General features: G+C 40.6%; 1 protein-coding gene across 1 annotated transcript; it reads left to right on the plus strand.

Moving 5' to 3' along the window:
• The first annotated feature begins 1,106 nt into the window (after window positions 1–1,106).
• On the plus strand, window positions 1,107–23,463 carry LOC115020401 (transmembrane protein 150A). The gene is made up of 8 exons (XM_029450396.1): window positions 1,107–1,413; window positions 2,304–2,533; window positions 7,207–7,254; window positions 7,992–8,078; window positions 9,350–9,417; window positions 14,211–14,338; window positions 19,123–19,300; window positions 20,214–23,463. The coding sequence occupies exons 2-8, from the start codon at window positions 2,469–2,471 to the stop codon at window positions 20,480–20,482; spliced, it is 843 nt and encodes a 280-aa protein (XP_029306256.1). The 5' UTR covers window positions 1,107–1,413; window positions 2,304–2,468; the 3' UTR covers window positions 20,483–23,463.
• The last annotated feature ends 14 nt before the right edge of the window (window positions 23,464–23,477 follow it).

Below are 23,477 nucleotides of genomic sequence, written 5' to 3' on the forward strand. Positions count from 1 at the left end.
CATATCTTTTTCTCTATGTATGTTAAATCATGTTTAATTTATATTTCTGGTAGCCTATGTTATTAATAAAATAAACCACAGTTTCTAAAACCACCAAGAGTTTACTGATTTATCTGACACTTTAGATAAGGAGCATGTCAGTCTATTAGCCATCTTTGCTCCATTAATACAGAACAACCTCTCCATTACTTTGGCAGAAGTTGTGTAAACTGGAAACAAAAAACGGGATATTTCATAATGACAATTCTCCAAGATGTTGAGTTTTGTTTGCATGAAGGGACAAATGTAAAACTTGTTGAAAGCATGAACGTCAACAGGACATTAGTGAGAGTATTTTTGATCCCAGATATTAGGCCTGTACATTACTGCCTTCCACAACTTTCTCCCGGTCCTCATTAGTGGACACAGATATTAACAAGTTAAAGCTCCAGGGGGCAGCAGAAACACATTTTGTCACTAGATGTGTAGGCATACTTGCTTATTGACTGAATCGCCTGATTGTACAATGAGAGAAGACAACGATCCATCATGATAAACTGGGAGAGGAAAGACACAAAAACAAGCGCTTATGTTTTTTTGTCTGAAGATAAGGCAACACAGAGAAATGAGTATAGCCCTTCCTTCATCTGAAATCTTTTATCTTTTTTAATTAAATACATGTAGAATACAACAGTAAGTGGCAAGTGATACATAATCAGTAGGCTCTTTAGAAACCTGAGCACACAATGTAAACATAACTATAACGTAATAAAATAAAAAGTACAGTAGCCTTATAACTCTAATGCATGTTCAGTTGCTGTTTCCTTTTTCTTATACTTCAATGATTTGCAGTACAGTGCTAGTTCTCTCATAAAAAACAATAAGGGTGGTGTCTTCATACATTTGCATTTATGGATAAAAATGTACAGAAATTAAATGTGACTTTCCTCTACCAAGGACTCACACTGATACTACTTGGTAAAACACTAGTTTTTCCTTGAACTGCATACTTATACTGTATTACACACAACATTATGAAACTGCTTTTATTGGGATTATTTTGCTTTCGACACCACCGATCCGCCCACCTGGTGCGCCATCAAATTTAAATCCAATGTACACTGCCACTGCAGGTTTGGGGGGGGGGGCGGAGTCAAACAGCTGGATACTCTGGAGTGTCTCGTGGCGGCGATGCAACGAGACCCACTGCTTGTGAGAGCGAGCCTCCCCCTCTCCAATTCATAGCGAAAAACGGCTATCGGGACCTCCGTTTTTCGGGAATGAAAGACAGGATTTTATATTAAAAAAAAAAGCTTTCATCGTGTCCCGCGTGTGTGGAATAGTTTTGGGCTACTACAGGTGTGGAGGACAGGTCGGCGTACTCAAAGTTACCAAAAAACTGCAAAAACTTGCTAGCTAACAGAGAGGCAGAAGGTGAGTGGTCACATATTTGCTTTTGATGTTCGTCGTTTTGCTAGCTAGAAACTTGAAGGTGAGCAGCTTTTACTACGTGCCATGAGAAGGGATGAAGCTAACAAACATTAGATGTAAAATGCAAATAAAAGTAAAATTACAAAGTGTAGAAACACTCTGTTACAGGTAAAGGTCCTGCATTCACAATTGTACTCAAGTACAAAAGTATGAGTATCTAAATATACTCCATAAGTACCAAAAGTGGAAGGACTCAATATAAAGAACCCATTCAGACTCAAATATATATTATATTACTAGATAACAGTTATTGATTCAATAATGTGTTCATGTTCAAATTCAAAATATTCAAAATGTATTGATTATATTGTGTATTAGCACAATATTTCCCTCTGAAATGTAGTGGAGTATAAGTATAAAGTACCATAAAATGGAAATACTGGTACTACTGGTAAAATACTTAAATTAATATGCACTTCCACCACTGCATATAACTTATTATAAAGGCAAGCCATCACCCTTATTAAACCAACCAGTAAAACAAGTAAAAGTTCCTCAAACAACGTTTAAAAAAACTATTTAATAAGATTAACTACTAGACAAGTTCATCACTCCAGTACAACATCGTACAGCTCCAAAATAGTGGAAGCAAACTCAATAAGAATACACCAAAGCTTCACTAAAGCTGTATGTATTGATTTTGTATTTGCATTACAGGTGTTTTTGTTTGTAATGTACTGCCTTCTATATTTGCTGTGAGCATCACTTACTTAAACCCTGACTACAGAGTCTTACTCAGATTACTTTAACTGGCAAGTTTGGATGCTGATTGCTTTCTGATCAGGTGAATGATCCTGACCTAACTCACTTCCCCCCCTCCTCTCATTCACCAGCTAAAAGGACACACCTGTCCAACTACCATCCTCCATCTTCAAGAAAATGAATCAGTCGGTGGCAATGCAGATGTCAGTCACACTCAGTTAAATGTTAGTACTACTTGAGCAGATATTGCTCGGCTGGCCGAAGAGGAAAAAGAAGAAAGGGGCTGCTCAAGGAGGATGTCTCTCTGGATGATGCTGCCTGTTAGCCTCCCAGTTCTGACCATCACTGGGATATGGGTTGTGTAAGTATTACATTTCTTTGGCAGTATAAAACTGTAAAATTCATTAAAGCTCAAAATCAAGTACGAACTCTTCAAGTCAGATGAGACTGAAATAGTTTGTAAAATTGTCTGCTGCCTTGGTAGTGAGTGATGCTCAGTGCAGGTTTTCTTTTACGTCGAGGATGATACATACCTTTGATTCAAAAGTAATTCTTCCTGCTAAACCGTCTGTCAAAAGTAAGATACATCTTAGTTTCATTTCTGCTTTGTTGGCCACAAGATTTCAACAGAAACGTGTTTGACCATTCACACAGTTCACACGGTGTATCCATGTGCCATTGTGTAATAAAACACATTTGGCCCAATATGGTACGCTATATAATCTATTTTACTGCCTAATAGAACCATAAAAACTGATTTCACACACACTTGTACTGCTTGCATAGACACTGACTAATTAGTTTTGAATGCAATGAAACTCACATAAGTACTTTTGCATCTCTTTCTTATTAAATATCGCAGTGTACATAAAAATAAAACAGAAATGTCATTATATTGAAAATTTCACATAGAATACAGTGATAGTGATACCCAGGCCATATTCTAACAAATTACAAATCTGTTTTTGTTGAAGCAAAAACCTTTGATACCTCAGCCTTTGTTGTCTCCAGGAGAGCAACACTGCATATTTACCCTGAATTCCTGGGAGTCATGGCGATTGCATGTGCTTTAACGCTCTCCAGGAAGGATCTTGGATTATCACCCTTCTTTTAAAAGAAGGACGTTCAGGATCGCAGTTCATCTATCTGCAGTATTGTATCTGAGCAGATGTACTGGAGAGAAAAGAGTGATTACCTTCTTGTTGTGTTTTGAGCTGACAGCTTTCTCCACTCTGCTCTGTTATTATCTTGGGAGGAGGAATGCTAACCCTAAAGGGGAGAGAGAGACAGATGGCCTAATTCCAGATTGTCGTAGTCTATATCTATGATGAGTTGCGTGGGGAGTCTGCAGTCTAATCAGATGCCAAAGCTGAGACCTTGACACCAATTAGTGCTTGTGAACATGGCTGCTTCAGTGTCTAATCAGAAGTGTGTATTCAGGTGTACCGGGCTTTGCAGAAAAGACACAGTTGAGCTGTTAATGCTGCTTTAGACCATAGACCGTATGCTTCAGAGTGGGACCAAACGTGCAGTTTTTTTTTTTGCTTGTTTTGACATTTGTTTCTGAGGTAGAAAGTCGATCTGAGCTAAGATGCCAAATGCTGCTGACTGTCAGTCCCTTTAAACCCGTTTCCTTCCCGTTACCTTGACAAGGGCGCCTTGTTTCTAAGAGCAGTCAAGGGTCCTTTTCCAGACTGGTGGAATGTCAAAGGATGTGACATGTTGCGTAATTCACTCCTTCTCTGTGGGTGAATGGGTGGGAGTAAGGTAAATATTAGAAGGCAGTAATACAGAGAGAGCGTAAGCAGAACTTTTACTTAACATCTGGAGGCCATGCCCAGTGTACGAAAGGTCTGTGTGGAGGCAGAGTTTTGGCTCTGATTCTTTTGCTGACCTTTTATGAGTTAAGCAATTAGGTTGAAACGTCAGCGTGGCTCTGCTCCACTATATCCCTAAGGAGTACCTCTTGTCGTAGACATTTTAAATAGTTTTTAAGCTGTATATTTAGTTTTAGTTTTAAAATACTGTACAATTTAGGCGCTACAGCAACCAGCCAGAGAAACGACTGGAGCCTGGCCCATACTGCTAAAATGAATTCATAGTTTGTGCATCACACCCTTTCCTGTGGTTTCTGGTTATTTTTGCACATCTTTTTGGGAATTCTCACTGTCCTTTTGTGAAAGTCCATGTTTAATCCTAAATACAACAACATGGTCTGTTCCTCCTATATATTGCTCACAGGCTTGCAATTACAGTTTACAACCACTGCTGAGCTTTGATAGAGGTCTAATTATGTAAACAAACCTATTATTACTAAGCCTCATCCGAGCACAAAATGCACTAGTTTAGTTTCACAAACGCTAAAACAGACCACGCTATTTAGAAACGTCCCAGAACGGTACTGCTGCTATTTTAGCTTTGGAAGCTGACCAAATATTTGTGCCCCAAAAGTTATGGAAAATGTGAGTCACTTCAGCTGACTGCAGTTACTTTCCCTATCGTGTTTTTAATGAAGTCCCTTGGTAATCCTCTAGTTCTTGTAAATTGCTTCTTTTGTTTTTGTTTTTTTGCTGTCATTGGGTTGGAGTTCTGGAAGCTTTCTACCTGACGGCCATATTCCACTCACACCAGTGGGTTTCCTCGCTGCATTATACAAGAGCAGCATCTGGCGTATATGACTTTCACATGGTGATTCACATAGCCTAATGCCAAACAATAACCAGCCAACCAAATGTTGCCACTCTCTACAGCAGTAAGTCAATACCAGACGTGCATTTTACCGATCACATATAGCGGTAGAAAATATTTACAAATTAAATTCTGCTCTTGGCTTGCTCACACTTAAGACTTGTGAAGATAAGGAAGATGAGCCAGAAATAGATTCTCCAAAATGTGGTTTTTATTACAGCAATTAGCGCTCTTAATTGTCTTAAAATCTTATCGTAATTAAATGGCAAGATTGGCTGTCATAGTAATGATTGTTGTTTAATTTGACCGTGTGTGGGATTTTGTGGTCGATCCCTCTTAGTGTGCAAAACAATGCAAATGGATGAAATTGTATGATACCACACAATTGAATGTTCAACATAAGCTTTCATGGATCAAGCTTCTATACCGTGTGGTGTAGAAGAAAAATGTATTGAGTAGTGAATTAATACAGGACTATTATAAGCATATGCTGTAGTAGCTAGTGGGGGGGACTTATTGCCCTGATTTCATAGCTATGTACCAACAGCAATAATATAACTAACTAAATAACTCTGTGGTACTCTATGTTTATTACACATTAGTTATTTTACAGCATGAGACCTGGCACTCCAAATTCTGACACTCGGATTTTGATCACCGATATGGTATTGTGGAAATGATATAGACCAGAGTCTTTGTCACACATAAAATATGTATTGCTTCCAATAAATATTGTCATAAATGGTGTACGTGTGCGCTGAGTGCGTGTTTTCTGGGTAGCAGGTGTGTGTGTGAGTCTTAATGATATGTCTCTGCTGTTTAAAGACGGGTTATGATAGTATCAGCCCTGGAAACATTTGTAATGGGCACTTAACCTCCTAGTGAACTGCTTCACAAATCCGGTCAGATAGTCTCTGACTCCCTGTGTCTGACTCCGACTGTCTTTCCATTTATGCAGGCAGTTCAAAATATGATTAACGAGGGGATAAGGTGACGATTGCGTTTCCTTCCAGAGCTTCACTTTCCCCCTTTGAGAAGTCCACCCAGAATTAGAGCTTAAAAATGATCATGCAAAATTGTATATCTTAATTCTAGTTTTTACAATTTAAAAGCAGACTTTGGCATATTTTAAAACTTAAACTATTATCATTTCTTTCCCTCTGCGCTTCATACTGAGCTGTGCAACCTGCCATTTTATACGCAGACAGAGTTTTGCATATTTACAGCTGCTTTTCCATATGACTTGGACATGTAGGACAGAACCGATACAATTGAGCTGTACATGTTTTAAAGGCCTGACGCCTAAGTCCCAAAGCAGTAATATCTAAAAGTGAGACATTCACGGGTATTTCATCCGCCCAAAACAACTCACTCACTGGTAGAAACAAATCTGCTCTTTCAATGCAACCTCAATATCATTTAGTTGCTGAAAATGGTCAAAGAGGTGACAATCAAGTGTCTCTGGACAGTTAATAATCATGGTCACAACTTTATGATCATTGTAGCCTAATTGTACATTCCTTACTTCAAAGACAGGTTTTTATTCATAGCCCAAGCTATTCTGAGGCTGATACTGATCTCAATGTTTGACAGACAATAATATATCAGCCGATAGCACATTTACATAAACTCATAACATAAGGAACAATTTTGGTACCGATCCTTCATTTGTTACTTTTTGTTGTTGATTTGTGAACATACAAATATGGGCATTTTACTGTTAAAAAGGTCAAATGCTCAGTGCTCTCTGGTGTCTCACATATACACAGATACCAATGTATCTGCAATAAGTTAATATACGCCCAAGTGTGTTTCCTCAGTTGTGTACTGTGGGGCATGTTGACTCTAAAACGAACATCTAAGTATTTTATCTGAAGTACAGTATGGGTCGTGGCTCCTCTGGCCACTGACCTCTCTGCGGATGTGGCTGGTCAGTGACCTGACAAAATAAACACTACTGTTGGATTTCAGCAGTTATCAAACCAGTTTGACTGACACAAACCAGTCTTTTCTCTCTTTTGCCCTCTGAGTCCCAGATACAATGATAAAAAACAATCAAATGTCAGATCGTCTGGTCTTACAAGTTGAACAAACGGGTACAACTCAGTAGGTCAGGCTGGCAGGATGTGAAAAAATTACATTTTGGTAGTTAAATCCAGGCCTAGGTGGCCGAAGGACTGCACTGTCCTGTATTATCAGGATGTTGCATTGGTTCTGGTTCTAAATATGTTATTCTGAATTATTTCTCAAGTCATTTGGGATGACACTGTAATCATGAAATAAGCTCACACTATACCATCATTGTTGCCTTTTTGTTTTGGCTAATCATACTATGTCTTTTTTTAGGTACGCCATGGCCCTGTACAATCAACATGTCTGCCCTGTGGATAACTGGTAAATTGCTTAATCTATCTTGTGTTTTGTATTTAATCCCTCGGTTGATCCCTACACACTCACAAAATCATCCCTTGCAATCTGGTGATTCGTCATGGTCCCTGACTTTCTTCCCAGGCTTTTGGCTCCGTTGGTACATTAAGTAACGGGATCATTTCCTAGTCACTCACCTCACAAATGATCCAAAGACACACTAACACTACATTAACAAAGATCTAAACTGTGATTTGAATAGTTATTTTTCTCAATTCTCGCACTGTCAGTGAGCGACCGACTATTCCTCTGGATCCTTTGTTTTTTTTTTGGACAAGCTGAGGTTAATTTTCTACCAGCAGAGCTACTATTTGATGACACGGTGCTTCTCTGCCACTTTGACTCAGCAACCCTAGAAACAAAAGAAAGCCTGGTTGTGACCCCACAACAAGCCCTCGCACAAAATATTGTTGTTGCTGTTACTGTGCTGTAATCTAAAGATTGAAATTGTTCATTATATCCCAAATTAATTAATTATTTTCCGACATTGTAAGACTTGTGATAATTATAATCCGTAATATGTGTGTGGTTCTGGTTTTGAATAAGAAATTTGGCAATTGGTGATTTCGCAGCGGGATTTAAGATGTACTGGTATTTCCACAACTCCAAATATATGTGATTTTGCTCCATATGTGTGTCTTTTAACATTCATTTAGCATCTGGTATGTGTGTGCTCACATGTGCATGCATGTTTGATGTTCCAGGTTGTACAACCAGTCATGTGAAGAGGATCTGTATTTGCAGAGTGGGCCGACCTTGTGCTGCACGCTAGACAATGTACCTCTCATCAGGTCAGTGAGACTCCCACTCTGGGTCTGGTGTCTTTTCTGTCTCTTTGTTTCTGGTTTCTGTCTGGTGATTAAAAACAGGAACACTGTCCCATTGTTTTACATGACCCCTGTCTGCACATTGTTGATAAAAAGCGAGTGAGCTTGAAGGAGACAGTTCTCCTGAGTGTGCCTGTGTGTGTGTGTGTGTGTGTGTGTGTGTGTGTGTGTGTGTGTGTGTGTGTGTGTGTGTGTGTGTGTGTGTGTGTGTGTGTGTGTGTGTGTGTGTGTGTGTGTGTGCATGTGCGTGCGTGTGCATTCTGAAAATAACTCGGGGCTGAAATATCCTGTCTGCCACCGTGGCAGTTCAGAGGCAAAGCATGGGTCTGCACTTTACCAAGTAAACACACACACAGAGGCGTCGGCTTACATTTGGGAGGAAATCAAGACACTCCCGCTCTTTTGTTTAGCTTTTTGTCCAACTGAGCTTTTAACATCAAAGGCCAATTGTGGAGTGTTAATACTTTGGTTTGTTTATAAAATCTGGAGGAAAAAAATAACTGCTTTTACCTTAATCTAAAAGCAATGAGCACGATTATGTAATCAGAAATATTGAGTAGCCCTCAAACTATATGTGCAACTACATGTTAACTGAGAAACTAGGAGATGTCTAAATGTTGCAACGTTATTCTTTACTAATGCGGTGCTGCTGCTGTTGTTTAATCTACAGTGTAGTTGGGAAGGTTGAAGAGCTGCACATTTTCAAGCTATATTACTATATATTTAGATATAATATGCTGTTGTAGTCGGTGAGTAATTGAATGAAATCACACAATGTCAAATGAAATCTAAAGTCTGACTACATCAACATAATCTTCCATCAAAATGCGAAATACAATCAAAATAGTTTAAAACTTATGAGTGAGAGAATTAACTTGCTGAATCTTACGTTTTCATCAATGTGCTGAAGAATGTGTGTGACTGCAGTCAGCTGAGAAGGCTTTGGCTTTGTAGGCAGCAGGAACTCGGGCACAGACGGCCTGTGTTGACTGTCTCCTGCCCTCCCCTCCTACGAACATTTCCCATTCCTGGAAGAGAGTATACATTCAGTCAAAGGGTTGATGGTGGGATGTGAGGAAGCGTGCCCCCCACCCCCTTCCTTATTGCATGAGCAGAAATACATCTCTAACAACATGCTATATTGCACAACACGAGAAATTAATTAGTGGTACTGTTGCGGTCTAGTGTGAGTCAGTTGATTCACAGTATCTATTTCTGTGTACTCTTTCTTGCAGTAAATGTGGAACTCTTCCCCCTGAGAGCTGCTTCTTCAGCCTTATCTGCAGCACGGGCTCATTCATGGGTAAGGACACACACACACACACACACACACACACACACACACACACACACACACACACACACCTGGAACAAACAAATGTTTACATTTTAATCAAATATCCAAACAGTTGAATTTATGTTGTTCAACTAATAGTTTTAAGTTCTATTTAATATCCAACATATGTTAAATGAAGACATAAATAAAGGATAGAGGGATACAAGAGAGCCATCACTTTTCTTTAATAATAATCAATTGTGTTTATAGGCGCACTTTTCATTTGAGTAAACAAAACTCAAAGTGCTACGGAGTTAAAAAAAAGGTGAAGCAGAATATACATAAAAACACATTTGGTAGACAGACAAGACAACAGATGGATGGTTAAAGTCTAGCAACATGCTTTGTTAAAAACATGGGTCTTTAGGCTTGTTCACGAGAGATTGATTATAATCAAATGTGTTTCTCAAACTACATCAGCAGGAGAGATACTAAACTCTGTTGCTTATGTTAAAACTTCAGAGTAGCGTTAGTTTTGTTGCCCTCAGAAGAATGTTGATCTCGTGCAAACCCTACAAACACACTCGCCAAGAGCCCGTGAAAACCTTGCATGTGGTCATTTTGAATGAAAGGGGAGGGAGAAAGGACAACCTTTGTTTCCGAATGGTTTCATACAGAATTGCACACAAACATGGTGAGTGAGTATTTTCATAGGCACAAGGAAAACACGCATGATATAAAAGAAGGGAATGAGCTTTTTACATGTTGTGTTAACTTTAAGGCCTGTGTCTGATTGGCCGACTCTGGACTGTAGAGAGAAATCCATGATGATACAATGATCCTTGTAGATATAAAATAAGATGTATGTTGTTGACATCCAAATTACAGTTCTGGTCTTTGCCTGTGACAAGAATAGAAGAGCCTTTCTCTGTGTATGAGTGCATTTGTTTATGGAGTGAGACTACACATGCTATACTGTGCTTGAGAGATCCTGGGAAGGACCAGACTGTTGCAGCTAAGTGTGAAAATCTGCTCAGGTAGCCGTGGTAGGTCAGTCTGTTGACCTAGTGTACATAGATGTAGAAAAAGAGCGGTAGGCTAAGCGCTACACTGTGATTGTGCCATTATGTGTACACAAATGCAGACACATTATAGAATAGAAAACGTTATGTGGCAACCAAACATTGTATGTGCCAAACAAAGTGAATTCTTAGGGTTTAAAGCCAAACAAAAGCAACACAGTATTGCAGATTTCCTGTCTCCACTGTTGACTCATGACATGTCATGTCTGACTCAATTTAGGTGTAATTCTGTTGTAACTTTTCATTCAATTTAGACAGTCTGGTTTACAAATGAAAAAGTCAATGTGTCCGGAATCTAGAAATATGACCTGTTCTTCCTTTCCTAAACATGTGCCGTAGATTGTGACTTTAAGCACACTTGTTCCCTATCCATCAGTTTTATGACCGTGACCTGACAGGCATGTAACATCACAGTAACCTGTTTGAAACACACTTCTTAGTGCAATCTGCCTGCCTTGTATTATTACTATTATCAATAGTGGTTGAGGTTTCCATGGCAGCAGGAAAATGAAATAACTACACTATATATAGATGTTATTGAAGTTGCATTTACATCTGGTTGAATTGATCTTTGACCATCTCCACAGGTGGTTTTAGTGCTTTAATGTTCTCCTTAAATCTTGGTTGCCTTTACAGCTTCTTTGTCTTTTCCTTTTAAAAACATCTCTTTCTAAATATTCAGGTAGGCTTAATACAAAATCACCACATAATATATTGAGCATAAAACATCCCTCCCATTTCCCAACCCTCTGTTCTCTCCTCCTCCCAATCCATCCCACCACCCAGTCCCACCCCAGCAGACTACAACTGTTCACATCTGACTAAAATGATAATAGCCACGGCAATGATAAAGGAAATTATACAAATTTTGCACATGCTGCATGTTAATACCTATTGTAAAGTAAGTTCTTATTGCTCCAGTGAAGTAGGTTAAGTTGATGTGGCATGTAGCTATACAAGAGGCTATTATAAATAATCAGTGCTTAGCTTCTTAGCCTATTGATTTATGTCTCACTTTGTGCCTGCTACAGTTGGCACAAGGGTTCGCTTTTATCTGGGATAAGACAGACTCCCTGAACTGTGTATTGCCTCATAATTATACTTCTTGTTTCTATCCCAGGCAGTTCCCACCTCTATGCCAGTGTACACACACAATGTTTCAAAGACGATGCATGTTTTCTTTCTCAGCCTGCCTCCTGTGGGAGAATGCAGCCGGTTATTTGGGTTGAAACATATCTACTTGTGGGGACAGCAGGGTTTATTTACCTGTGAGGATTATGCACTTGCACTGTTCGTCCACGTCTATGTGTGAATGCAAAAGCAAGTCTGTGTTTGTGACAGCAGGGTTGTACATCCGTTAGAGTCTGTCCATGTTGTTGAGAGGTAACTTCCATGAAAGAGTAAGCTCGGTGGGTTCGGGCCAAGACCCTGCTTCCCTCCCTGGGCTTCCTGAGTACAGTGACAAGGAGTAAGATCCGGAGAGGAAGGTGACCAAAGCTTGTCCAGTGTTAGCGACTGTGGCTCAAGAGGCAGAGTGGTCGTCCACCTGTCGGAGGGTCGTGGTTCTCGATGTGTCCTTGGCCAACGGTGGTGTGTGGGTGTGATGAGCATGTGGCGCTTTGTATGAATGTGTTGTATAGCACTTTGAGTGGTCGCAAAGATTGGAAAAGCTCATTTACCATTGGTTAGGGACACTGGTATTATGTTAACTATTAATGACAACACAATTACATTTGATCTAAATATAGTGTAGTTATTTCATTAATCACAAGGTTGGTAGTTTGATCCCCGGCTCCTAGTGTACGCATGTCAAAGTGTCCTTGAGGATGACCCTGAACCCCAAGTTGCTCCCGATGGGCAGGCCGGCGCCTTGCATGGCAGCTTCGCCACCATCAGAGTATGAATGTGTGTGTGTGAATGGATGAATGAGAGGCAAATTGTGAAGTACTTTGTCTGGTAAGGTAGAACGCCGCTATGTAAATGCAGTACATTTACCACATCAGCTTGTACTGATTGTCATCAGCTTGTCCTGACTGCCTGAAGCCTGGTGGACGTCAGCTATGCTGTGTACTCATCAGACATGTAACCTTTTATTCTGTGACCCCTCATCATGACATGCATCCTCAAAAAGATATGCCACAAAACACCGCTCACAAATGTGCCTTAAAGTTTACAGTGCACAAAATAAATGCTAAACATGAAGGATTTCCTCATAGAGCAAAATGTTCTTCCATGTCTTTAACCTTCAGGCCTAGCTTACATCATTTTAGACTAACTAGGAAATACCAGCAAGTTCAAGCATGCTCATTTGTAATGATGTTGAAATTTGTTTAAATAGAGAAAATCCACAGCCAACCCGTCTGCAACAGATAGACCGAGACGCCGTAGTCCAGTGAAATAAACTGCAGTTGACTTTGTTGTCCCTTCAGCAATGCAGTGTCTACTCCATAAAAAAAAAGAGACACACAATAGTTTCCGAGCTTGGAGACATTGCTGTTTTTTTCCATGATTGTAACTGAAGTCACTTTGCCAAGATGATTTTAGTGCTGAGGGAACACTGACTCACAAGGTCGGATCTGAGCACAAATGACATTTATATACATTTTTATAATGTTACACGATGATCTCTATTACATTAGCTTCAGGTAGATGTATACATTCATCTGTTGCTTTGCTTATCTGTATGTAAAAATGTTTATCTGTTTGGTCCCTATTAAATAAACAAATTATTTTTACACTGCATGTTAAATGTAGGGTTGTCATTTAAAAAGAAATTCTTGATTGTTTGCAAAATGTCAATCATTTATTTACATGCTGTGTTTTGTGAAAAATCCACATAATCAAGCAAAATGTAATTGTTAGGTTAGTAGAAGAAAGTCATGAACTTTAACATTTTTGTACTAACAGAACAGCTCAACATTTCACGTTTAACTATGTGACAGTAGTGTCCACATTGAGACGCTGGCTTACAGCCAGACAGACCACAGCGTGTCCAAACCCTGACTCATGGAGACAAAGCTTGACATTGTTAAGTCCTGCACTGACGTTTTTCTTTCCTCTCCGTGACCACGGTTTCCATTTTTATTCTCGTTTGGCAGCAGCAGACCGTCTTAAAGCCTGTCTCTTACACAGATGGTGACAGATTTAAGACAACAGTTTAGTCTCTAAGAAAATATATGGGCTTCAGGTCAAGACATGAGGGGCTCCTTGTCCCCTCCAATTCTCTCAGCCTCCTCTTTCCCACTCGCCCCCTATGCCCCGCTTTCACCAAGCCCAGTCAGCTCTCGTCAAGCACCAGCCGTGAGGAGCTAACAAAGAGAAACCAAGCGGGGGTCAGCTCCTCGGTGCACTAACAATACCCCCAGTCACAGCCCATTAGCACATCAGCAGTCATCTGTCCCATACACTGTACTTCGTTCCCTTCACCTTCCCTTCTTATGCAAGATTTGGATCAACCCCCACCCATTCCAGCGTTCTCACTTTCCCGCCATATCCTGCCCTTTTAATCAGCTTCCAAGGAAGTCTTGTGTTTTTTGGCTAAGTAAGGTGTGCTAGTGTTTGAATTAAATTGAAGCCAAGGCACTGTGAAATAATAACACACAATATCAGTGTGCAGGCTACTGTTCCAGAATAAGCAGAATTTGTTTCCCCTTTCTTACAGCAGTGATTTGATGTTAATCATCAGAACCACAAATAACTGACTTGTCTTCTCTGTTTTATGTCTCTTTCATTCTGTAGTTATGGTGATTGTGCTGCTCCGCTATGCACACGTCATTGAGAAGCACCAAAATTGTGTTCTCAACACGGCGAGTCTCTCCACAGGCTGGATCTGTGCCGCTGGACTCATCATGGTGGGCAACTTCCAGGTACGCTGATCCAGTTCACTTTCATCAAACAGATGAAATGCAACGTTAAAATGTACAGTAGATGATGAGAAAGATGTTCCACAGTAATAGCAGAAATAAGTAACAAGGGAAATAAAAGTATCCCAAGTGTCACATGCATGTGAGAGAGCGAGAGACCCTGACTGTGACAGTAAACAATCTATGGAAAATTTAAAACTGAACTATAACAAAACAGAAACAGATCTTCGGTGATTAGTTGATAAATTGATGAGGCGAGGGACGGGAAATGAACTACTAATTTAATGATTGATGAATTGTTTATAACATCTTTCAGGCAGAAATGGCAAAAGAAATTGTGGTTCCAGTTTCTTCAGTGTGAGGATTTGATCCTTCTTTGTGATCTTTCATCATATTATGTGATCTTTCATCATATTAAGTAGAATATTTTAGTGTTTTGAACTGTTGGTCAACCAAAACAAGACACCTGACGTCACGAAAATAAATTTTTTATTAATCTTCCTCTAATGACACCTTCCCTTCCCCCCTCTCAACCACAAGCACACACAAGCACACACAAGCACACCCTGTATTTCAGAGTCAATCTACAGTCAGGTTTGTTAAAGTTTGTGCTGCCAGTGCTCTGCTCTTTCTCACAGTTAAGGAGAAGAAACCTAAGCTGACTTCCTTCCCTGTAGATATTTGTTCTGTGGGAAAGAAGTTCTTCAAGTTTAAATATTTGGAACCCTGGTGTGTGTGTGTGTGTGTGTGCGTGTGTGTGTGGTCTTAATGAGACATCCTTAGTATTTAAAAAAAAAAAAGAGGAATTTGTTACCTTTCTGGTTTTGTCCTTCAACTTTAAATAGATTATAACATAGTTGACTGTTAATCAATAATGGAAAAAGACATTGTTTTAAGATGGTTTGGTTATTGTGTGACTAGAAGTGACACACTTAACATTATGTTTTCTGAGGATGACATGACATCTTGGTTAAACAATTTACGTCCGAAGTTCATTTTGTCATGAGGAATACTGAGAAGAAGGATCGTCTTACAGGTCTGTGTGTGCGTGGAACAGGTTTGCAGTGGCAATGTGTCTAAGAATGCACAAAGGTCGCCTTCACCTTCTTCCCGCTTCTCCTTTGGGTTCTCTGCTCTGCAGAACTGGGAGGAATTATACTGGAAGAGCCAGGGGGAAGTGAGTCATCAAGTCTGGCCATGCATGGAGAGGAGCTCGGCAGACAGTGTGTGTGTAGCAGAGGCCCCATCTATAACCAATCACAGACCTGAACGTAGCCTCTCGCTCTCAGATGGAAGGGGATGGAAATAGATTCGTCATTGATGTTGAATAAACTGTTTAAACCACATGACGGAATAAAAATTCTGCCGGCAAAATGAAGCACAAGCCCAAAACACATGGACACAGCATCCCCAGGCAAACACCACAAACAAGTTGGAATCAGAAGAGAAAACAGCAGCCTAAAGCTGATGAACCCAACAGATCAAAGTGAGTGAAAGCACCAGAAACACAACACATGGCAACAAACTGAGCTGTGGCAACAGCTTCAGTTTGTAGCTGTGAGTTACGTAAAGGCTTTGGCAGCGCAGCTGTGGTGTGGCCACTGGGGCTTTTCCTGTCAGGTGGTCTGACGGTTTGGGCAGAGAAGCACATAAATAGATGATGGGAAAGCACATCAGTGCCCGACAGAGGTCAATGAGAGTGACACGGCTAGGTCAGGAGCTGCCTTCAGGAGGAGGAGAGAAAGAAAGAGGACCCGAAAAGCTGCATGCTCCTTTACAGATGATGCCCGCTGTCAGTAGAGCCCTGTTGCCATGTTGATGTTGTTCCAACTGCATCCAAAGGGAGTCCTGTCAGTGTCAAACAGTGTTGATATGTGCAACGCACTGACAATTGCATCACATTAGACATGTCTGTATTTTTTTATTTAAATGTGATATGCATGTCATAGTAGTCTCTCGCTCTCGCTCGCTCTCTCTCGCTCTCTCTCGCTCTCTCTCGCTCTCTCTTCTTTATATTTCTGTTTATTTGTATGTTGGGTGGGGGATAAATGGGGGGAGTTCGATACCACTTAAATATGAAGCCACATCCAGCAGCTGGTTAGCTTAGCTTAGCACAAAGACTGGAAACAGAGGGAAACAGCTAGCCTGGCTCTGCCCAATGGTAACAAAATACACATACTGTAGTGAAAATATGTCTGGTTGTGTTTTATTGAATTATGTTGATTAGCATTGGCATGGCTTGAGATGAATTACCTTATAATGACCAATTTGTCTCAGAGGAGGAGATGAAAGTAAGAAAAGGTTATTAACTTGATGTATTCTGTATGATAGAAGAAGAAAGAAGTTGGGGTTGCTGGTTTGTGCGTCATCTTTGTCAAAAAAGCAAACCGATGCTCTTCACATAAATTGGCTAAACCAAAAGCTACAAAACTATAGAGAAATGCTTCGCATAACATTGCATATATATCAAAATATTGTCCAAAGCAATGCCTTCTATTTTAAGGCCTTGAAGGAGTCATGGGTAAAAGTTGAAAGCTTGTTTAACATGCTTGATGATGGCGCCGGTGATTTTGCAATAGGTGGTGGTGACACTTTCTGTTACAGAGTTTGGCGGGCGTTTGTTCGGTACAGCAGGTTGGAAGTCAAGTCAAGTCAAGAGTTTCACTTCATCTCATTTGACTCAGTTTCCTGAAAATGAAAACTAAAGCTGACAGAAAGCTGGATGTCCGTTGGGCATGTTCCCACATGTACATCCTCTTTATCACCCTGCACACTTCCTGTATCACTGTAATACACAATCATTTACAATGCAGCACTCGGTGAAAGAATTTACTTTCAGATGGTTTTATAAACGAGCATTACACATATTCAAAATCCCCTCATGGCACACACACAGAATCATGTGTAAGAATGACCGTGAAGGAGATATGTTTATTGAAATGTGGCATCAATAGCATTTCACCAGTGACGGATGAAGGCAGATGCTCAGAGGTGTGTAGTTTCTGATGTAGCCATAATGAGAGCGTCCCCCATATGTCTCATGTTTTTTCATTGTTTCTCACTGCTCCTGCTGCCACATTAGAGTAAACCTCACTGCTCTCACCATCCATCAGTTTTTCCTTTGTCCTTACCTTTTGTTTCCAACCCACATAGCACACGGTCATGGCACACTACAAACATCCATAGAGTAGAGCAGCAAAGGTTTACTTTGATGGCTTAACGCTTCATTAAGCCATCAGGTTAGCGATAGAGTCCGGGACACCAGGCAGCACACAAGCCATACACACCACTGTGAACCGAAGGGATTCTTTTCTTTACTGATTAATCTGCCGGTTATATTCTTGATAAATCAGTTGTTTTGATGTAAAAAAAATATCAGAAAAAGGTCATCGCAATATCCTAGAGCACTGCGTATTTTATCCGAACCTCATTCCAAAACCTAAAGATAAAGTTTACTTTGACGAGAAGCAAATCCTCACAATTGAGAAGCTAGAACAAGGTAATGTTCTGCAAAAAACAACATCAGTTAAAGCAAGAAGTTGCCAGGAGGAGAACAAAGCACATGGTTGTTGTTATTTTGTGTGCGTGTGTGTTTTTTCCATTACTGTATATAGTGAGTAACAGATTGGCAGTACCACAACACTCAGACCCCCACAGTGCCAGTTTGATGCAGTTACAGTAAATGGAGAGGTGATGCAGTAGAAGAAAGATCATTTCGTAACAGCCACTTACTATGGAGGCTTCTATACTGAAATACAATCCCCATTTTGAACAAAAGACTTGCTTTTTGAGCCAAAACCTTTTGAACAATGTGTAAGGGGTGCTGTGATTTATCTTCCAGGCCGATCTAAGAAAAGACTGTAATTGCTGTGTGCGCTTTTTCATATTGAATTGTCTGGATATCTTACTTTGGCACTTCAAGGATTGGCTTACTGCACAAGAATGTTCAGTATGTACTCGCCAGGTCAATGGACAAATGGCTTAGAAGCCAAAACTAAATAACTTCTGGGCAATTTCTCTAATGATCCCTAAGAGTTACTTGGAGCAGAGGAATATTGTTATTCCAAACACTACAAAACTTTAACCATTCATCATCAGCCAAGAATAGCAATTCTTTGTCATTTGCCTAAATTAGTCTACTCCTTGGAGATGTGTTTCTAGCTTTAGTTAATACTCCATTGAATGTCTTATCTGTTCTGATCAGTACATCTGAGCTTGGTGCGTGTGTGCGCGTGTGTGCGCGTGTGTGTGCGCGTGTGTGCGCGTGTACGTATCCTGCAGTGGGAGCTGCAGTCACATGCTCCTGAGCAGCTCTTTTGTGTATTGTTTCTTATCGTTCTTGGGACCAGCAGGGGAAAGGAGACGTTCTTTGGTGTTGCTTGCTGCTGTCGTTTACTTCATATCTCCCTCTCGTTTTCACTTATTCTTCTTTGGCTCCTTACACAACAGAACAGAACCCGCTTGATGCTGAAGCTGTCTGACTTTTATATTTACATTTGTTATTTAGCAGATGCTCTTATTCAGAGCGACTTACAGTGAACTAACTACAGGGACAGTCCCCCTGGAGTAACTCGGGGTTAAGTGCCTTGCTCACGGCCACAATGGTGGAAGCCCCTCGTATTGAACTCGCAACCTTCCGGTGTTCTATTTGGAACCCAGACCACTAGACCACCACCAACGTGGTGCTTTCTGCATATTTTGTGTATCATCTTTGTATCTTACCATTTTAATAGAATCCCTTTTTCTCCCTTACCCTCTGCTCTTGTCTCCTTCTTTTTATATGACAGGTGGATAATTCCAAAGTTCTCCACTATGTCGGAGCAGGCATCGCCTTCCCCACCAGTATGTTGTTTGTGTGCCTGCAGTCAGCACTTACATACCGACTGTCCAAGACCCAGGGGGAGTACAACGTGGCCCACCTCCGGCTCTGCATGACCCTGCTGGCCTTCGCATCCTTGGTGCTCAGTATCCTTTCCCACCACTAACAGATGGCAGCCTTCGAGGCTGTCAAGTGCTTTAGAATAGAGCGTAGTACTGCCAGCCTGCTTATGGACAGAGACACCCCCTACAGTATTCAATGTCAAATCCTGTCTTTCATGTTATGGGCTATTTTATTACTTGTTTTTTAGCTATGCATGAGAGGAGATTCAAAGATTTATGATGGACATAGTAGAGGACATGTTGTCAAATAGTTCTCTTACAGTTAATGCTGAGAAAACTCGACATTTTGAGGAATATGCTTATTGGCTTTCTTTTATGACAAAAACTGAAGTCGACAACAGAGAATATGTGCAAGACTATGGCTGTGTTCGGAAAACTATCATACTAAGTATGATGTGATATTGAGTATGTAGTGCGTTCTGCATGGTATGTGGATTTTGTGTAGACGAGATATGGATGTATACGAGATTAGCAAGAATTTCTGAGTATGCGACATGATCTTACTGTAGTAATAATATAATATAATAGTTAGTATGCAGTAAGATAGTGTGCAGTACGTCAGCGTGCAGTACGTTAGTATCTTACGTTAGTATCTTACGTTAGTATCTTACGTTAGTATCTTACGTTAGTATGCAGTAAGATAGTATGCAGTAAGATAGTATGCAGTACGTTAGTATGCAGTACGTTAGTATGCAGTAAGATAGTATGCAGTAAGATAGTATGCAGTACGTTAGTATGCAGTACGTGTACGTTAGTATGCAGTACGTCAGTATGCAATTTAGAACACAGCCTATTTCTTGGTTCGGTGCAGGGACTTCCTTGAGTCTTGTCGCCACCTGCAGAGACTCCAGTCAACAAATAGTACAGCACAGGGGCTGCATGGTGAGCACATACTTTCTCACGGCTTTGCTGTTGTTGTCCTTAACCGTGTTTTCAGGTGGCGTGTTTTTCTGTCAGGAGAGTTTCGTCCTACAACACGCATCGGCCATCTTCGAATGGCTGTTCTGCGTCATCATCATGCTGTTTTACGGGACATTTGCCTTTGAGTTTGCCGGCATGTCATCAGATACCATGGTGGTGCTGGCTCAAGGGACCCTGAGACCTGCTGGGAGAGAACACAAGGTGGACGCACTCGGATCCCTGGGAGGGCCCATTCCTCACTCACAGCCACATCTACATCAGCCTGAACACATGTCCATACTTTAGCCTGCTGGCACATCTTGATGCCACACAGATGGCTTGTTTATTCCTCTCAAACTCTGGTTTTCGATTGAGTTTAATTATTGATTTCCAGCCGCATTTGTCTGAAGCTTTGAAGTGAACCAGGCCAGTGCAGTCGTCGCTCTTGGCAGAGTGGATTCTACTATTTCAGCCCCAGGGGTGGAGAGCTCAGCTTGTCTTGTGCTCACATCAGAGCTTGGGGTCTCTCAAGAACTTTGTTTGTATTTTGCACATTGCACAAGTGTAAAACCAAGTTTTTTTCCCAACTTATCCCTCGTATCAATCAGACAAAGAAAATGTACTGGTTCCCCCTGAGATCCTGTAACCTGTCTCGATAAGTGGCCTTGAACCATTTCTACTTCAAGTGACTGCCGTGATGCTTTTATTGTATACGTAAAGGAGTGAAGGCTGCTGGACAGCCGAGCTGACAGTATTGCAGAAGTGAGACTGAGAGAAGATGGTGTGAGTGTTACAGTGGAGAATGGATAAATGCAATACATTTAAAGAAACGGTGTCAAAAGGTAAACAAAGGTTGTAGTCAATAATGGAGATGGAACAGGGCAGCGGTCTGCATTTTGCAAACATTTAAACCTGCATTAAGCAATATTTCTGATATTAACAAATCAAATAATTGTAATGTCAAAGAATCCCAGTAGAGTTAACTCCCTATTCCACATAGATTGTAGCAGCTTTTTAGCATATGTTTATTCAGCCGGCATACTCTTGTCAAGCTCGGGGTCAAAATCGCTTAAGGTGGCTTTATGTTTGATCAGCTCCCCCACATATGCAAGCCCAACACTATTTTTAAAGTATCCATGGGACCCACACCCAGCACACATTTGTCATTTTGTGTCTGGATACATTGGGTGATGTGTCATGTCATTATTTGGACTACATACAGAACAAACAGTAGATCTGGTGCCTCATTAAATCTAACCTTTATGAGTGAGTCTGAAAAAACATCTTGCCTTTACCTCTTACTGTTAGGACAAATACACCGTATCAACCTTAAACTTCAAATTGATTGAACTTCCTCTCAGTAGAGTTCTACCACAGAACATGAAAGAGAGATGATGCAGTGTCCAGAGGCCAAATGAGTACCAGCTAATTCAAGCCAGAGCACTGGGTTTATTGAGTTTAGCGCGGAGGCATCACACGTGTTTTCAGGTCCTAAGGACGTAGGTCTGTATCTCATTACTCCCCAACAAGGACGCGCAACACATGCTGTCATTGCCTTACCTACTTACTCTTTCTTCAAACTCTCCGTCAATGGAGTTTTTCCCAGCATGTCTAGCTGGTGAAGCAAAGTGAAAAAGGAAGGATTTGTAATGTAAGACGTTGCTGTCCTGCCTCTGTGCTACTGAACAGCAGAATACGCCAAATATCACTTTGCCTTTGGCATCGGTGCTAAAACACACAAGGCCTTATCCTGACATTTCCCCCGGAGTTTAGCTGTAATTATGTTAACGTCTGATGCATGAAAGCAACAAGATGGAGATGTAGGGCCAGCATGAGCAGCATTGACTGCTAATAGTGGAGGAGCAGAGACAGAAGGTCGCATGCGTGCTCGTGGCTGCCAGGATTACCAAAACTGATATGTTGTGCTCCCTGCTAATAGCTACACTAACATGCTGTTTTTATCTAATAGTGTACTTTTTCTTTCAGTTTCCTTTTTGTGCGGATGTTAAAATGTCGATTTGTATTAATTGACTTTCTCTGACATTCTGTGGCGTGTTGTAAAACAGAGATGTGCCAGAATTACTGTTTATATTTGAGCAAAGTTTCAACATCTCAGTTTAATATTAACACACTCTGAGCTCTCTGGTGGAAAACCAGAGCAAGCAGAGGGTTTACAACAGTAATAGTCTTGTTAGTAGGCGTTCACACAGTAAATATATCACTCCCTTGTACCACAACCGGCCACATGTTGGGCAGAGGTTTCGATCGTACCAGTATTTGAAGTGTAAGGGATTCAGCTGCTCAAAAGCCCATTCTTCAAACTGAGTTTTACAATCTGCTACAGAAGGACTGAAATGTAGTAATTCACTATCAGACTGAATGTATGAATACTGTCAACAAAGACTGAAGTGGAAAATGCTTGTGCACGTTGCTACTGTCGAAACGGCACCAGACACATCTCTGATCACTTGCTTCTCCCTACTGGTCAAACTGCTTATTGCATTTGTTGGGAGCTGTAATGTTGTAGCGCCGCTCATAGGAGGTCTTGTTTTGTACTTGATACATTTTTGTATCCACAGCAGAGAATATTTACACAAAGGTTCACGCCAAATCTGCTTTTGTTTTACTTCTAAATGTACTAAGTGAAGTCATGAAGAGCATTTGAACTCCTGCCTGTGCTTCTGGCTTTAGTTCAGCAGTGATCTTCTTCAGGTTTCTACCTGACATCCCTTTGAAGTAAAACTTGGCCTTGTGACACTAATATTACAATATGCATTCTTCTAACAAATCCCAGGAAGTGTTAAGTCAAATGATGGTGCTGCTCATGCATTTTGTCATTACACATTTACTCAGTGTGTTTTACTGAATGGTTTCTTCACGTCAGGATGCTATGCATAATGCCGTTTCCAGTTGAACACTACAAAAGTGACTTTTGAGAAATATTCTCAGTCAGATTCAAATTTTGCAATGCCCGTTGAGCGTCCTTCTCTTCATTTCATAGCAACCTCTCTACTTGCTGTCCTGTTATTTTCTCATTGACTGATCTGTCTGGATTTTGCACTCAGGAAAATGTTACGACACCAGCTACATTGTTTGATTCAAAGCAGAATTTACTCTGCTTGCTTCTGCCTTCCGTCGTCTTTGTTTAATGGCATTCATTTTGTTTGAGGATTCGTCGTGTTTATATGTTTTGTGTTATATAGGTGGTTAGCCATGTTAAAATAGATTATTTTTGCTAATCAAGACTCTGTTAAGCTTCAAAATAAACATTCCTGTATAGTCGGTCAGAATGCTTATGCTG

This window comes from Cottoperca gobio, chromosome 15, assembly GCF_900634415.1.
Source record: "Cottoperca gobio chromosome 15, fCotGob3.1, whole genome shotgun sequence".
Classification (NCBI taxonomy): domain Eukaryota; kingdom Metazoa; phylum Chordata; class Actinopteri; order Perciformes; family Bovichtidae; genus Cottoperca; species Cottoperca gobio.